At 37.5% G+C, this 13,776-nt stretch overlaps 1 protein-coding gene across 3 annotated transcripts; it reads left to right on the top strand.

Moving 5' to 3' along the window:
- Window positions 1-2,533: 2,533 nt before the first annotated feature.
- Window positions 2,534-11,812, top strand: LOC136832634 (mediator of RNA polymerase II transcription subunit 15-like). Of its 3 annotated transcripts, none has more exons than XM_067093892.1 (3): window positions 2,534-2,651; window positions 7,031-7,156; window positions 8,116-11,812. In XM_067093892.1, exons 2-3 carry the CDS (start codon window positions 7,040-7,042, stop codon window positions 9,796-9,798), a joined length of 1,800 nt encoding a protein of 599 aa, XP_066949993.1. In that variant the 5' UTR covers window positions 2,534-2,651; window positions 7,031-7,039; the 3' UTR covers window positions 9,799-11,812. The 3 variants fall into 3 exon arrangements, with proteins under 3 accessions (XP_066949993.1, XP_066949992.1, XP_066949994.1); XM_067093891.1 differs by lacking the exon at window positions 2,534-2,651 and adding an exon at window positions 2,866-3,062; XM_067093893.1 differs by lacking the exon at window positions 2,534-2,651 and adding an exon at window positions 3,129-3,252.
- The last annotated feature ends 1,964 nt before the right edge of the window (window positions 11,813-13,776 follow it).

Here is a 13,776-nt window from a genome sequence, read left to right as displayed (position 1 = left end):
CTCTTATGAAAAAAAGATATGAAACAAAATAGTTACAAACTTCTGCATGCAGCTTTAGAAGTGTAGTTTGGCTGCAACATTGTTTGTTGAGCGATCATCGAGGAACGGCAGATAAATGGGGGAACTATTTCCAGCGGAACAATAACAGAAGAACGCCAAATGTGTAAAACAAGTTAGCATTCATGAGTTTGGTGATCAATTATCTTCATCGGTTTTTACAGCTCACTTCACTATCAGAATATGGAACTTTGTGGCTTCCTCTGGGATTTATTAATCGTTTATCTGCCACTTTTAGGAGTAAAATTTCAACTTCAGAAGAGGAGTCAGTTAATCCTAACTTTCCTTTGCGGGACTGAGAGTTGTTTTGCTGCTACGTTGCCTTGGTCTCTTCATTTATAAAAAGAAGAGGAAAAATAAATATTCCATGTCGAAGAACCTTGAATAAAGTAGTAAAATCAGTTAAGAGAATGAATGATAAACAGAAATTAAAACCATAAATGTCTTTTTAATATATAAATATAAAGTTCTGCATCTTACTCTAGTAGTTTTGTGTGCCCGCAACTGTGTGAAGTGCACACTAGGGAACAAAGGCTGTTCAGAATACGAGGAAAACTTAAATTACCTACTGAGTTGTATAACCTGAGAACAAAGATTTTCTGAAACTTGTCATAACGAAAATTTCTGTGGATAAACACTAGCAACTGAATGTTAAGCCATTTTGTCTTTTCTCCGTTGAAGATAATCCAGAATTTTTCTAAGACTCAGGGAATGCATAATACTGTAACAGTTATAGCTTACATTTTTCTGTAATGTCGGTTACAAATTGTATTTTGGCGCATTGTTATCGAAAGCCACAGAGTGGATCATATATGTATGTATGTATTGCCGCGTATTACTTTTATTATGTACGCAAATATAGAATAAAGTAATGTACAGTAGTAAAAACACAAATGGGTTAGCCCTAGAGCAGTAGTAATGCTCACGTCTCAGGATGAAAACTAATAATTTTGGTTCTCGAATGAGAAATCGCATCATTTATATTTCTCTCTAACACTAACTTATACTTCACAATGACGCAAGGAAAGATGTATTGTATGCTAGATATTTTCAAGGGAGAACTTACTCCTTCGGCTCCTCAAGCCTCACTGTGGCACATTGCTGGTCGCAAAAGACCTTGAGAGCAATATTCCGTCTTGGACTGCTGTTTCAGGTTTCACAGAAGGTTGCCAGAGAAGAGAACTTAGTAAACTCAAACTCTCCATATTGGTCTAGCTGATCTGGTCATCATGTGGTTCTGCTTCCTTTGTTTTCCTAGAGAATGTGCAGGGTCACCAGTTTTTTTTTTAAATACCATTAATGGATAGGGTACGATAGGCTATGGTAGTCCAGATGCTGTACTAGGGATGATAATCACTACTAAAGAAATTAATAAACTGCCTTGAACAGGAACGACGAACTACAGGGCAGTACCCACTGAAAAAAACGTAAAGGTGCCCACTGTTTGAAAAATGATACATGTATGAAGAAAGGTATGACATTTGAATTTACCTGGAAGAAAATGACGGTAGAACTCACAGAAACAAAAATAAAGAACACCCACACAAAATCTAAAGCAACTCGGTGGTGAAAAAAAAAAAATCAAACAATCTTATGCTGTACCATACAAAGCAGGAGAATGGCTGTCTCTTACTTGTGGAAATATCAAACGGAGAATTGTCACAATCAAGAAAAATAAAAGAAAAATTAAGGAAATACAAATTACTGCTGATGAATATTGAAAGAAAATGCCCTTAAGATTATGACAGAAAATGTCTTAGATGATGATGATAAAAAGAATACTTGAGAATTACAAAAGGCAAAATCCTTAGCCTAGAAGTTAGACAAGATAAAACTACTAAATTCAAGAAAGTTGTAACATTAACCCCCACGGCCAGAAGTATTAAACAATAGCTAATTAAGATAAATGTTGGCCTCAGATGAGGAGGAACATAAGACCATGAAATGACCAGCTCTATATGCCCGGTAAAAAGCTACACTTCAACCACGGATACCACGTAAAGCGATGCTAAAAATGTTAGAAATTCGAACTTAAGCCAGGCTAAAATATTGCAGATACACACTGATGGTTATGAAAACAAGATGAAGCAGAGATATGGGAGCAAGCAACACATGGACTGTCCTCTAAGTTATTTCAGGAACTAATATATATATATATATATATATATATATATATATATATATATATATATATATATATTATGAAAACTTTGAGATATTCAAGAAAAAATTTTTCATGGGTGTAGTTAAAAAAGAACTATTCAAGAACTTTGTAAAATTCTTGTTGGCAAGTGACAGCCAAGGTAAAGGCATGTAAAACAAAAGAAAGAAGATAAGATGAAATCACCTTTAGCGACCATAGCTTTAACTGTAATTGTTGCCGGTAATAAAGAGGTTGTTTTTAGTACGCATGTTTATACGGCTGTCGATTGGCAGAAATACGTTTGAATTATGTGTTGATTTGCACGAGTATTTTACTCTGCAGTAGATGGGTTTCGTGAACAGGTGATTAAATTTTTGGGAGAGAGAGAAGATATATGTACCTTTCGGGGAGATGAAACCCATTAGTGGGTGTAAATTCTTAGCCTTGGCAGGTTTGTAGTCTCCGACTATTCGTGCAAACTGAGTTACCGACCGACTTTGCTTGGCCTTGTATTGGTTGTCAACGAATGTTTTCGTTTAAAAAATATTTCAGTTCACATCACAATGATAGGAAAATAATTAACTGCTGTCGCATTTTTATTTATTCAAAATCATACAAAACAACTGCAAATGTCTCACAGTAAATGACCCACACAGTAACCCGATGAGTTGAGAAATATGATGCAACAAACGATACCAAACAAACCTTCAGCTTTTGTTTACGTAAAATTTTGTACGAGGCAGAGAAAGTTTGTCGTGTTCCGAAAGGTTAAAGTTGTCGAAATTGCAGGAGTGGGATGTGCCGCAGTTGTTAATTTATTGTGGTTGTTGAATAACTAGTTTGACACAAGATTAAGGTTACGGTACGTCATACGCATTTTTTGATTGAGTTCTCTATAGCGAAGATTTAGTAGGTATGAAGTGGGCTCGACATCAACCCAAGAGTTGAGTCACCAGGGGTATCGTCTTGAAAGGTCATTGGGTTTCATCGCGACGATTGTTGATAACACCATTTGCAGCTCATTTTTTTGTAACGAATTACATCTGTGCAGTGTAATCAACTATACTTTTAAGATCTTTTGAGGAGAAGTCAACCTAGGCTAATTAGGTTTAGCCTATCCGGATCTTTCCAAGATAGCGACCCCAAGGGTTTTCGAGGTCGTTATCCGGGACTAATATTTCTTAGGGATCGTTATTTAATGATATTTATAGTATTTTGTTTATGTTTTTACGATAATCCTCGAAGGGCTTGGACTAAACACGCCGCAAAGGTGGATACACTGGGTTAAAACCCTTGGGAGTCACTGTCTAGGAAAAATCCGCCGATCCCACCAGAAGTTAACTTCATGTTGGGGCTTAGCCTATTTTTCCATGTAATAGCCTAGTAGCCCACACAGTTTTCCATATAAAAGTTTCCAAACGATGTTTATACCAATATCAGCCGTGCCTTGTCTCTTAAGACTTAGCCTAACCATCACACAAGGGGAGGTGTTGGGCCACCCATCTTGATTTTGGTGACCTCCTTATCCTGTTTTGTAGGCTAGACACGACCTTCAGGCAGACTCATAAATTTTTATCCCAATTCCAGTTTTAGATAATCGCCTAGTAGCCTATGCTGTAACATTATTGTCCTGCTGAAGGTTATTTGCCGAACAATAGGGCGAAATGGCCTGTTAATCCTACTACTTGTGTTAGGCTTCAGTGAGACGGGATGTTTTAGATTCCAGTTCTTTAATTTACAAAGTGCAATTTGTCAAATACTGGCTTTCATAGACATGCTGTCTTCATCAGGCACCAATGTACTGAGGCAATAAAAGCTACACTTGGGTATATAGCCTATATGCTTCCCCAAACATCAGTTAGTTTCCTTTTGAATATCAACAGGTAGGTCATCCCGAGGGTCAAAAAAAAGGAAAATAACAGATGTTGGTAGAAGCACATATAGGCTATACCCGAATGTAGGCCTAGCTGTTATCTCCTAAGTGCATTGGTACCTGATAAAGAAGACTGTATGCCTTTGAAAGCTAGTACTTGATAAATTGTTGCTTGTAAATTAAAGAATCTGGAAACTAAACCATCCCATCTCACTGAAACTTAGTATGAGTAGTAGGAATATATTTACTCAGTGAAGTTGTGTGGTTATTTTGTGCTACCTGATGTGTGTGTGGCCTATGCCTCCAATCATTAGGAAAATATGTTAGATGGCTAGTATGTTGTCTTCCAACCATTGGGCAGATAATGGATGTTATTTTAGGAATGACAGGCAAAGTAGAATTAAGGTAGCCTACCTAGGTTGTTTTTTCATTTCCTAACCCAGTGAGTAATCAGCCTGAAATGGTATTTCAAGTGATCATTAGTATTAATAGGAAGGGGCTTTATATGTGTGTTATGCACATTATATCATCATTCAAATAATGTTTATTAATTACAAAATTCAGTGTCATGGTGGTTGTATTATCATAAAGACTATACAGTAATGTATGCCATTTGCTCCTACAATCATAAAAACCATCGCCTTTCATGTAGTACTCCCAGCAAAAGCTGGAAACAATTGTTGAAGCTTGGCAACAAGGTGTTTAATTTGTGGTAGGTAGGTGTGATTGAGAGATGGAATACCACTCACCAGCTATGAGTTTCCACCCACTCACCTGTCAGTATCCAGTGCTGACAGAATACTTCTTGCTTACTTGTCGGTGACCCTGCAGTGATGGGATTCCACACACTCACCTGCTGGTAACCGAGCTTTCAAGGTTTGCCTTGGATCCCATATTGACATCTGACTCATTATCCAAGGACTTTACGTGTTAAAAGTTTCTACTCAAGTACTTTCTCCATTGTTGAGCTTTTGTTTTGTTTATGACTACACTCTGTATGGCCATTACATATTCATGGTGAGGAATCGACTCTGAATAACGTAGATGTGTTGGTTAGATAGTATATGGATGCTTTATGTCTCTGTTGTAGATTCTTATTAGTTTAGTCCTTATTGCAAGGAGTAAGGTCTGCTGTTCTGATTGCTATGTGAGGAGATTGCTGGCTGGTCTATTTGCAAAGGAAGCCCAGAAAGGCCAAAGAGCTCTTGCTGGTTTCTTTGGGGTAGGATGCTCTCCTTTTGATGCGGCTAAACCTGTGGTCCTTCATCCATGATAACCTCACTGCTTCCTGTGGTACTTATGCTTGCTCTTTCCTGCCTTCCAGGTTTGACTGATGTATGTTGATACAGGTGTCCCAACACATGTTTGCTGCTTGTGGCAGCCCTGTTGCCATTGAAGGTGTCTCCCTTGAGTGAGAGTCCATGTGCATGTGTGTGTGTGTGTGTGTGTGTGTGTGTGTGTGTGTGTATGTGGTCTTGCCATTCCTCCTCCTGTTATGCTGGCTGCTTCCAAACTCAAGGTGTTTATGTATGTATAGGGTCCCTAGCATGCACTTACCGCTTATGGCAGCCACGATGTTTTGGGAAGATGCCTCCCCAAGTGAGAGTCCTGCATTGCCCAGAGCCCCAGGCTTAATTGTTAAAGATGAGGGAAATTTATTATAGGGAACTCCTTATAGAGAGAGAGAATGTGGTAAATCAGCATGTTACTGTTAAGGATTAGAGGATGATCTGTAAAGTTTCTGCCCATAGCAGCTCCAGTACTTTATAAACTTTAAAGTTTCAGATTGAAATTAGCTTTGATGGTGAACGTTTTCTGTAAATGGCTGTATGAACTGACAAAAGATGCGGTATACAACACATGTAGCCACTTAGTTATTGTTGTGAACTGTTTGATTTGTATTTAGACTAGTACCTATTCCAAGAACTTTAGTGTTGATGTTTGTGCTAGATATTTTCTTAATTTGCTCCACTGGAAGACAGAATCACTCCTAAAAGTATTGAGAGGTTGAGAGTGAGACAAGTTCTCATTATGAAGGCCATGAGTGTCTAATGGCAGTTTCTCTCTCTCTCTCTCTCTCTCTCTCTCTCTCTCTCTCTCTCTCTCTCTCTCTCTCTCTCTCTCTCTCTCATATGACTTTATATTTTAAGTATTGAGGAAATTATATCTTTTTTTTTTTGTAACATGCTTACATCAAATATTAGATCAAATATTAGATGTGCTCTAGTACAAGACATTATAAGGAAACTAAGTATTGAGGAAACTGTATTCTTTTTTCTTTTAACATGCTGACATCAGGTTTTAAAAGTGTGTTAGTAATGTTCATTTTTTTGATATACAAAAAAGGAAAGAACAAAGCCAATATGTTTTTTGAATAAAGAAAATTGCATTCTGCTTTGAATTCTCTGTATTGTCTATTGTTTTAGAGGAGTAACGTGTTTTTTCAAATGAAGTTTTGCTCTTGTTTACTGAGAAATTCTCTGCAATATTGATGATCTTATTTTAAATGGGAAATATATTTTCCTTGATTGCTGAACAAAATTCACTGGAAAATTTCAGTACTTTTTTTAACCCATGGTGTTTGGAACCCATAAGCTTATCTGTAATGTGTTTTGCCTTGAAGCTTTGCATAAAAGGTGAGAATAGGTTCAGTCCTGAGAATGCCTAATAATAGGACTTTATAGTATTTTTATATGCACTTCTTTCATAGTTTGTTTAGTGAATGAACTGAGGTTTGTGTTCAAGTGAGCAACATTTATTTTTTTATTTTGTCCACGTGGATCACTTGGACGACCAGATAAAGACAATGGATGTTTTTAAGAAAGTAGCACTATAATGTGAAAATATTTAAGAAACTTTTTACTCAGAAGAAAAGTGTTCATGAGAGTCATTGAGTACAATACTTTTGAAAAATATGTTTCATGTTCCAAATGGTTTTATGGTATGTTTCATTTCAGGCATCAATCATGGCTGACGACTGGAAAACTTGGTCGTTCCGACAAAAGGTGATTCACCAGTTAGAAGAGTTAATACGGCAGACTCCACCCAACCAGCACCGAAATGCTCATGATTTGGAACTGCAGGTATGAATAATGACTTCCTTTGTTTAGCTGTCCATATGAAACTGCCGAGTCCTTGCCGTGACACGCCTCTTTTAGAGTGTGGTGTGAAACATCACCCAAATAGTTTGGTGTTCAGAGATTCTATAGTTATTAATTGAATAAGGTCACTAGTTGAGCAAAGTGTTAAGGTTTACTTTTAGATGGGTATTGTATCTGTCACAAAAGGAGACCCTTGATCAATGGGTTGCAAGAATCATTGTACTTTCTAGCCCTGGAAGTATGGCCAAATCATTGATGGAAGATTCATGAATGAATAGTTTGGTGAATATTGTTCCATTGGTAGAGTATATTTGATATATATACTTGAAATAGCTGAGTGAATGGGCAGATGTTTGTAATTCAAGTTTATGAGCCTTTTTTTGTTTTTATTTCGTAACATGAAGGATTAGCTCTGTACATTTTTCATAGAAAGAAAAGCTGTGTACACCTACAACATTTAGATAATAATATGTCCTTCATACAATCATTATACTACGATAAAAGTTACTGCCTTTGGTGAATTAATATTGTGTATGCAAAATTAATATCCTTACCTGCAAATCCTATTAAAATTTTTTGAAATCTTAATTTGTTCTTAAAATTTTAGTTAGCAGTTGGAGAATTTACTATTTTATTAACAAATTGCAATACTGTACCTTAAAAACAAGAGGAAAGTTTGTTAAAATAAAGTTTATTTTAGAGTACAGTAATATGACATTGTATCAACATATTTGGCCTTTTAAAGGCAAAGGAATTGTATCATACTAACTAATTTTTTTAAAAACACCTAAATTATAGACAAATGAGGTGAACATAGTAATTTTTGTTTTGCTTCATAAATTTTTATTACCATGATATTTAGGTTCTCTTACATGTTAAACTCTGAATTTTATTTCTTTTTCTTTTGTGTGATAACTGTGGTGTTGTCTTCTACCTTTCAGGTTTTCCAGCGTTCTGGGAAGAGGGAAGAGTACATGACATTCATTGCCCGTGTCATTATGTATCTCCGTGATATGGCACAGAATAACACGCAACAACAAAATAACAATCCCCATTTGCAAGCTGTTCTTTCAGCTCCTGGCCCTGCCACTCAGATGACTGGGCCTGGTGGTCACATGACTTCCACTGTCACCCAGATGGGTGGACCCAGTCAGAATATGTCTGGCACTGTTGGACCTGGCCCAGGTCAGATGGTGTCAACAGCAGCCACGGGGGTCACTGGACCTAATACCACCATTTTAGCTGGTCAGCAGCCTATGCAAGGCAATCCCAGAATGGGTCAGCCAATGCCACCTAGTGTTCAGAATCAGACTGGTGACATTTCTAACTGGGCTGGAAATAACCGTAGAATTAATGACATGCAGCAGATTGCGGGAAATAAAAAACAGCCAAACATAACCATGAACCAGGTAGGTCAGCCTGTAAAGATGAATCCAATTCAAATGGCCATAGCTGGTCAGGGAGGCCCCACTGGTCAAATGGGCCAGGTTCCCACACAGATAGTTGGCCGTGCCGCGGGTACAATGCAGCCCCGGGTTCCTTCGCCAGGGTTCCAAGGAAGTGTAACAGGGATACCAAGACAAGGAACTCCTTCCTCTACAAGTGCATCTCCAGCACCTCTTTCTGCCCCTAGTAGCCAACCTTCTCCTGCATTCATATCCCCTTCGCCTTCAAATATGGTTCCATCACCTGCAGGTAGTGGTAGTGGGGCAATGGGTAGAGGTACAGGTCATCTTGGTGCTCCTTCTCCTGGTGGAATGCTAAACACTCCAGGACAGCCCCAACAGCCATCCCCTGCACAGTGTATCAGCAGCAGTCAGGTTGATGATGCTGCTTACCGAGAGAAGGTTCGCCAGTTAAGTAAGTACATTGTACCCTTACGCCGTGTAATAGAAAGAATGGGAAATGAAGATGTGGAAAAGTCAAGAAAAATGAAACAATTATATGATATGTTGCAGAACCCTCAGAAACGAATGCCAATGGAAACTCTTTTAAAATGTGAACAAGTTTTAGTAAAATTAGAAATGCGAGAAGAAGTGCCTCCAACCATGGACAGTAGAATCGCTGGTCTGGTTGATGCAGTAAATAATGCATTTAAGCATTCTTGGGGGTCCCATACTGTGCATCGTACTTTTTCACCAGCATTGTCTGTGTTGTTGGGGCCTACTTACACTTCAAACCCCACAAAACGGTTTAAGAGAGACAATCCTCTCCAGCCACCTCCAGAAACTCCAAATATCAGTGATATTGTTCAAGGGGAAGTTGCTAGATTAAATGCACGCTTCAGAGTTAACCTGGACTGCCAGCAACCGCCAGGCAGTGATGACCTGACTTTGATTTGTCAGTTGGATGACCCTAATTTGCCATGTGTCCCTCCAATTACTCTTACTATCCCCTCAGCATACCCGATGAAAACTCCACGGTGTGATTTGTTACCTGTAGATTATGAGACAACTGACTTTCTCAAGAATATTAGAGAGAGCATGTTGGTTAGGCTGAAGAATATGCCTCCTCACTGTAGTTTAACAATGATGCTTCACAGCTGGGAGATGAGTGTACGACAAGCTTGTGCCCCAAAACCTTCCCTAACATCAATAGTTACCAATGCACTAGTTTCTACCTAAATAATTTACTTATGTGCCTGATTGCAAATGCACTTGGTTCTGCCTAATATTTCATTTTTAAATTCACTGTTCTCTAGAATTTGTGAGAAGTGACTTATGTCCACATCAGTCATTTTTATCTTCACTAATGGTATGTGCAAGGAAACATGCGATTTGGAAGCTGTGTATTAAAAGGATGAAATTGTTGTTTATATTTTTAAACTCGAGATTTCCTTGAATAATGCATGTATACTACAGATTTTAACGTACTTGTTTCGTATTTTACCATTTTTTAATGTATTGCATCAAAGACTATAGTTAATTAGGAAATATTCATAATGAAGATTGTCATATATGCTGATGATAAGTGAATGTGAAAGTAAGCTGTCATCTTGAACAGAGGCTCTCATCTGCCCAGAGTATGTAAAATAGAAACATTAAATTGAAAAATTTACTGTAGTTTATAGCAGTCATTGTAGCTTTTCTGTGTTGCATAGAATTATATAGGCTATTTGCTTTCAAATACAGAATTTTTATAAGTAATCCATATTGGATTGAGAAATATTGTATGAATCTCTTGGAATAGTGTGGAATTGTATGTTTTGGATGATTTGTTTTAGTAGAACTTTTAAGTGTTTTCCAGTTAAATTTATAGTTGTTCTTTGTTTACTGATTTTGAATAGTGGTTTCTTTTATGTGAAATGAAAAGAGTTTTTGGCAAGGAATTGGTTTATTGCAATCTGCTCTGCCACAGGTAAATAACTATCATAAAGAAACTTATTTATGTGTATTCAATGGGTGTTATGAAATCCTGACCAGAATGTTGAAGGGGTTGTAGAAATTTATGTTCACCCAGCTGTTTAATTTTAAATGAAACAGCTTGGTAGAGGTAAATGCAATGATCTTGACCGTCATAAGTGCTGTGAAACTGTATAGCCATTTGAGCATCAAGGCCACGATTTCTCTTGTGGTTTTCATCTTCCGTAGGTGTTTTGCTTTACATGATAGTTTCATTAGAAGATCTGACCATTGCTACAGTCTTGTCGTATACTTCAGCAATGTGTATGATGAAGAGGATATAATTCTCTTACACTACAAAATAGTACTTGCAAAAGCCATATAGATGTCTAGCTGTCATTCGTAAAAGCAGATAGTTTTTAGCTTTGATGTAGATTCTTTTAAAGCTCGGACAAATGTTGGTTACATCAGCAATCACAATGGTTAGCCTTTCAATGATAACATGGTTCCTATCTTTTCAAGCCATTTTCTAGTATTTGTGAATTTTGAGCTTTTAAAGTGTCATTTGTTTCAGTTCGAGAGAGAGAATGCCAAGTGATTGCATGTGCTTTTTAAAGGTAAATGTCATCATTGTCATTGATACCAGTAGTCAGTGACTTATGCAAATTTGGGATTCAGTGGTTCTAAAGCAATATTTCAGTGCAGTGAAATTAAAGCAATATTTCCGTGCAGTGTTTTAATGGTAAATTATTATTGTTATCATTGTAAAGTATTATAATACACCCATTGAGTCACATTTCTATACCTTCATTTTAAAGCATAATACTTATGTAGTGTTAGAGTTCATCCATTAAATATGTGAATGAGTGATGCTTTTTAAACCAGCACGTTGTATTTCAAAATAAATTGATGTTTTTCAGGATTTCACAGTGGTATCAATTTTTATGTATTTTTTCTTGATAACAAACATTTACAGTAGAACCAACTGTTAGAGGTGGAAATTTGAAGTCTGTTGTGTGGTCAAACCTGCAGTAAGTGTTATCAGTTTTCACATACCTGGCCTGCAAAGGTATTCCTTTATTATCATGATGATGGCAGCGTTGATTCGTGTAGTTAATAGAGGACTGTGTGCATAATACCTGAGGATAGCTATTGCATGATATTTTTTTACTATGGTTGCTGCAGTTACTGAAGTTTAATTTCATATTGAGAGGAAAACTGTTTTTACAGTACATCTACCAGTATTTACCATTTCTTGTGATTTATGTGAGGTACTGCATAAAAATAGATGCTGTCACATGTATGGTTTTATTGTATCCTGCTTCTAGGTTTGTTAACGTGGATGAATTACCTGAGATTTAGCTAGAGACTTGTTTTACAGGGGCAGAAAGTCAGCAAAACCAAGGACATTTGAAAGTGCTGTATTACTGCATTCTCATTTAACACCAACAATTCTTTGAGAAAGACCATTCACAGTTTACCTGTAAAATGGTAAGAGGCTTTTGCCGTAATTGTGGAGGTTGAGGCCCATTGTTGAGATGGAGCTTCAGCAGTGGTCTAAATCATAATTGTAATTGTTGGGAACCATGTATCCCCTGCCCTCGAGTAGTTTTATCTTAAAGATCCTACTGGGAAGCTGCTGATAACCAGGTAGGAAAACAGTATCCCAGTACAATAATGGTGAAACAAAGAACTGGGAGCATATAATGCTATTGTCAACATATGGAATAAAGGAACCCTTACAAACATTACCAAGTTTTCAGTTAGTTATATATATTTTGAAGTGCTTTGCAAAGTTAGTGTTGAGGCAAAGGTAACACCAAGAAATGTCAAAGATTCAGAATCCTTAAGTACAGCATTTGACACTAGCAATGCCTTGGAATGGAGGTACAGTGATAAACTAACAGATCATTTGTCTTTAGTCTTACTAAGGTTCGGCCTCATACCCATGACTACAGTACTGTACTCATGATTATTTCAGATCTCTGATAGTCAAACATGGCCTCATTTTTTTTTTTTTTTTTTTTTGTAGCATCCAGATTTATTGGCAGGGATTTTTTCAGTTTTAGAATTGTTACACAACAATAATTTGGTAGAGTACTTTATCCATTTGTGTGTACTGTATTAGCCTACAGTACTTGATTTGAATAATGCCTAATATGCATTGTTTTCTGTGAACAGTGTGTTTAACAACTGAAGCTGCCTTCATGATTATTTACAGTAGTGATTTTATCAGCTCAAAATACATGCCATGCAGATACACCAAAGTCTCTGCTTTCTCTTGCTTGTGACAGGTTCTTCAAGTTTCACACTACACTGTAACTGTGGTTTTCTCGACTTTGGCATCATAACTTTACCAACATATGGCTTTTACCTGTTGAATGCCAGCTATCTGTTCCAGCAGCTGGGTGTGTGGCTGCAAATGTCATAGATATTTTAAGTTTGGCCTAAAAGCTGCTGAAACAATGGTACCGCTGCTAAGGTACCGGACCCAAATTGTCTAACTGGGCACTGAGCAGTGCCTAAAGTGGTTCTCTCCTGATTACTGGTTTTGATTTAAATTGATGTCTGGGTTTGGAGCCACACTCAGGTGTATTATCCTGAGGTACGTGGCTTTTCTGCCTGGTTCCTCAAAAGGATATCAAAGAGGGTGCCAAGTGGTCTTAATGAAGGGGGAATGATATTCAAGTTTATTGTATAGGAAGAGTAAGCCTTTGCTGGTAGATACAGCCTCGCTATTTGTTCTACGTTGGCCTGGTTACTTCTGTTCCCATTAGTCTGGAAGGCTGGCTTTTGTCGTGGCCTCCACTGTTAGAAAGTGGCGCCATTATTGCAATTGGCTTGAAAATGCTTGCATAGAACAATTGTGGTGCTTCCAAAATCGCAGTTGTTGGACGCTTCACGTACTCCCATATCCATTTGAAACATTTAAACTTGTGTACAGTACGATATTGGTCAAATCTCCAGCATATCAGTGGGGCTGTGCCGTTTCTCCTAACAAGGAAGGGCAGCGACAGATTCGCATAAAACTGGCCCAAGAAAGAGAATTCAAAGAAGAAGATTACAGGAAAACTTTTACTGTAGGGAAGTAAACCAAGAGAGAAAGGTTACTGAGAGAATGGAATTTTCAATGAAAGACGCAGATTTAAATAGTATACTGTCGTAAGGGTCAACTATCCTTTGTTACTGAAAATATTTTAAAAAGTAGTCGGAAATTGAGGACAGAAGAGAGGCAAAGCTGAATGACTTAAGAGTAGAAGG

Source organism: Macrobrachium rosenbergii, chromosome 50, assembly GCF_040412425.1.
Source record: "Macrobrachium rosenbergii isolate ZJJX-2024 chromosome 50, ASM4041242v1, whole genome shotgun sequence".
NCBI lineage: Eukaryota > Metazoa > Arthropoda > Malacostraca > Decapoda > Palaemonidae > Macrobrachium > Macrobrachium rosenbergii.
Note: the sequence above shows the minus strand (reverse complement) of the source record. Positions and strands in the feature narration are given on the sequence as shown.

Excerpts from the sequence above, each read along its gene's own strand:
- LOC136832634 (XM_067093892.1), top strand. The coding sequence starts at position 7,040 with ATGGCTGACGACTGGAAAACTTGGTCGTTCCGACAAAAGGTGATTCAC. Across the intron at positions 7,157-8,115 it reads CTCATGATTTGGAACTGCAG|GTTTTCCAGCGTTCTGGGAA; the intron begins GTATGAATAATG and ends TCTACCTTTCAG.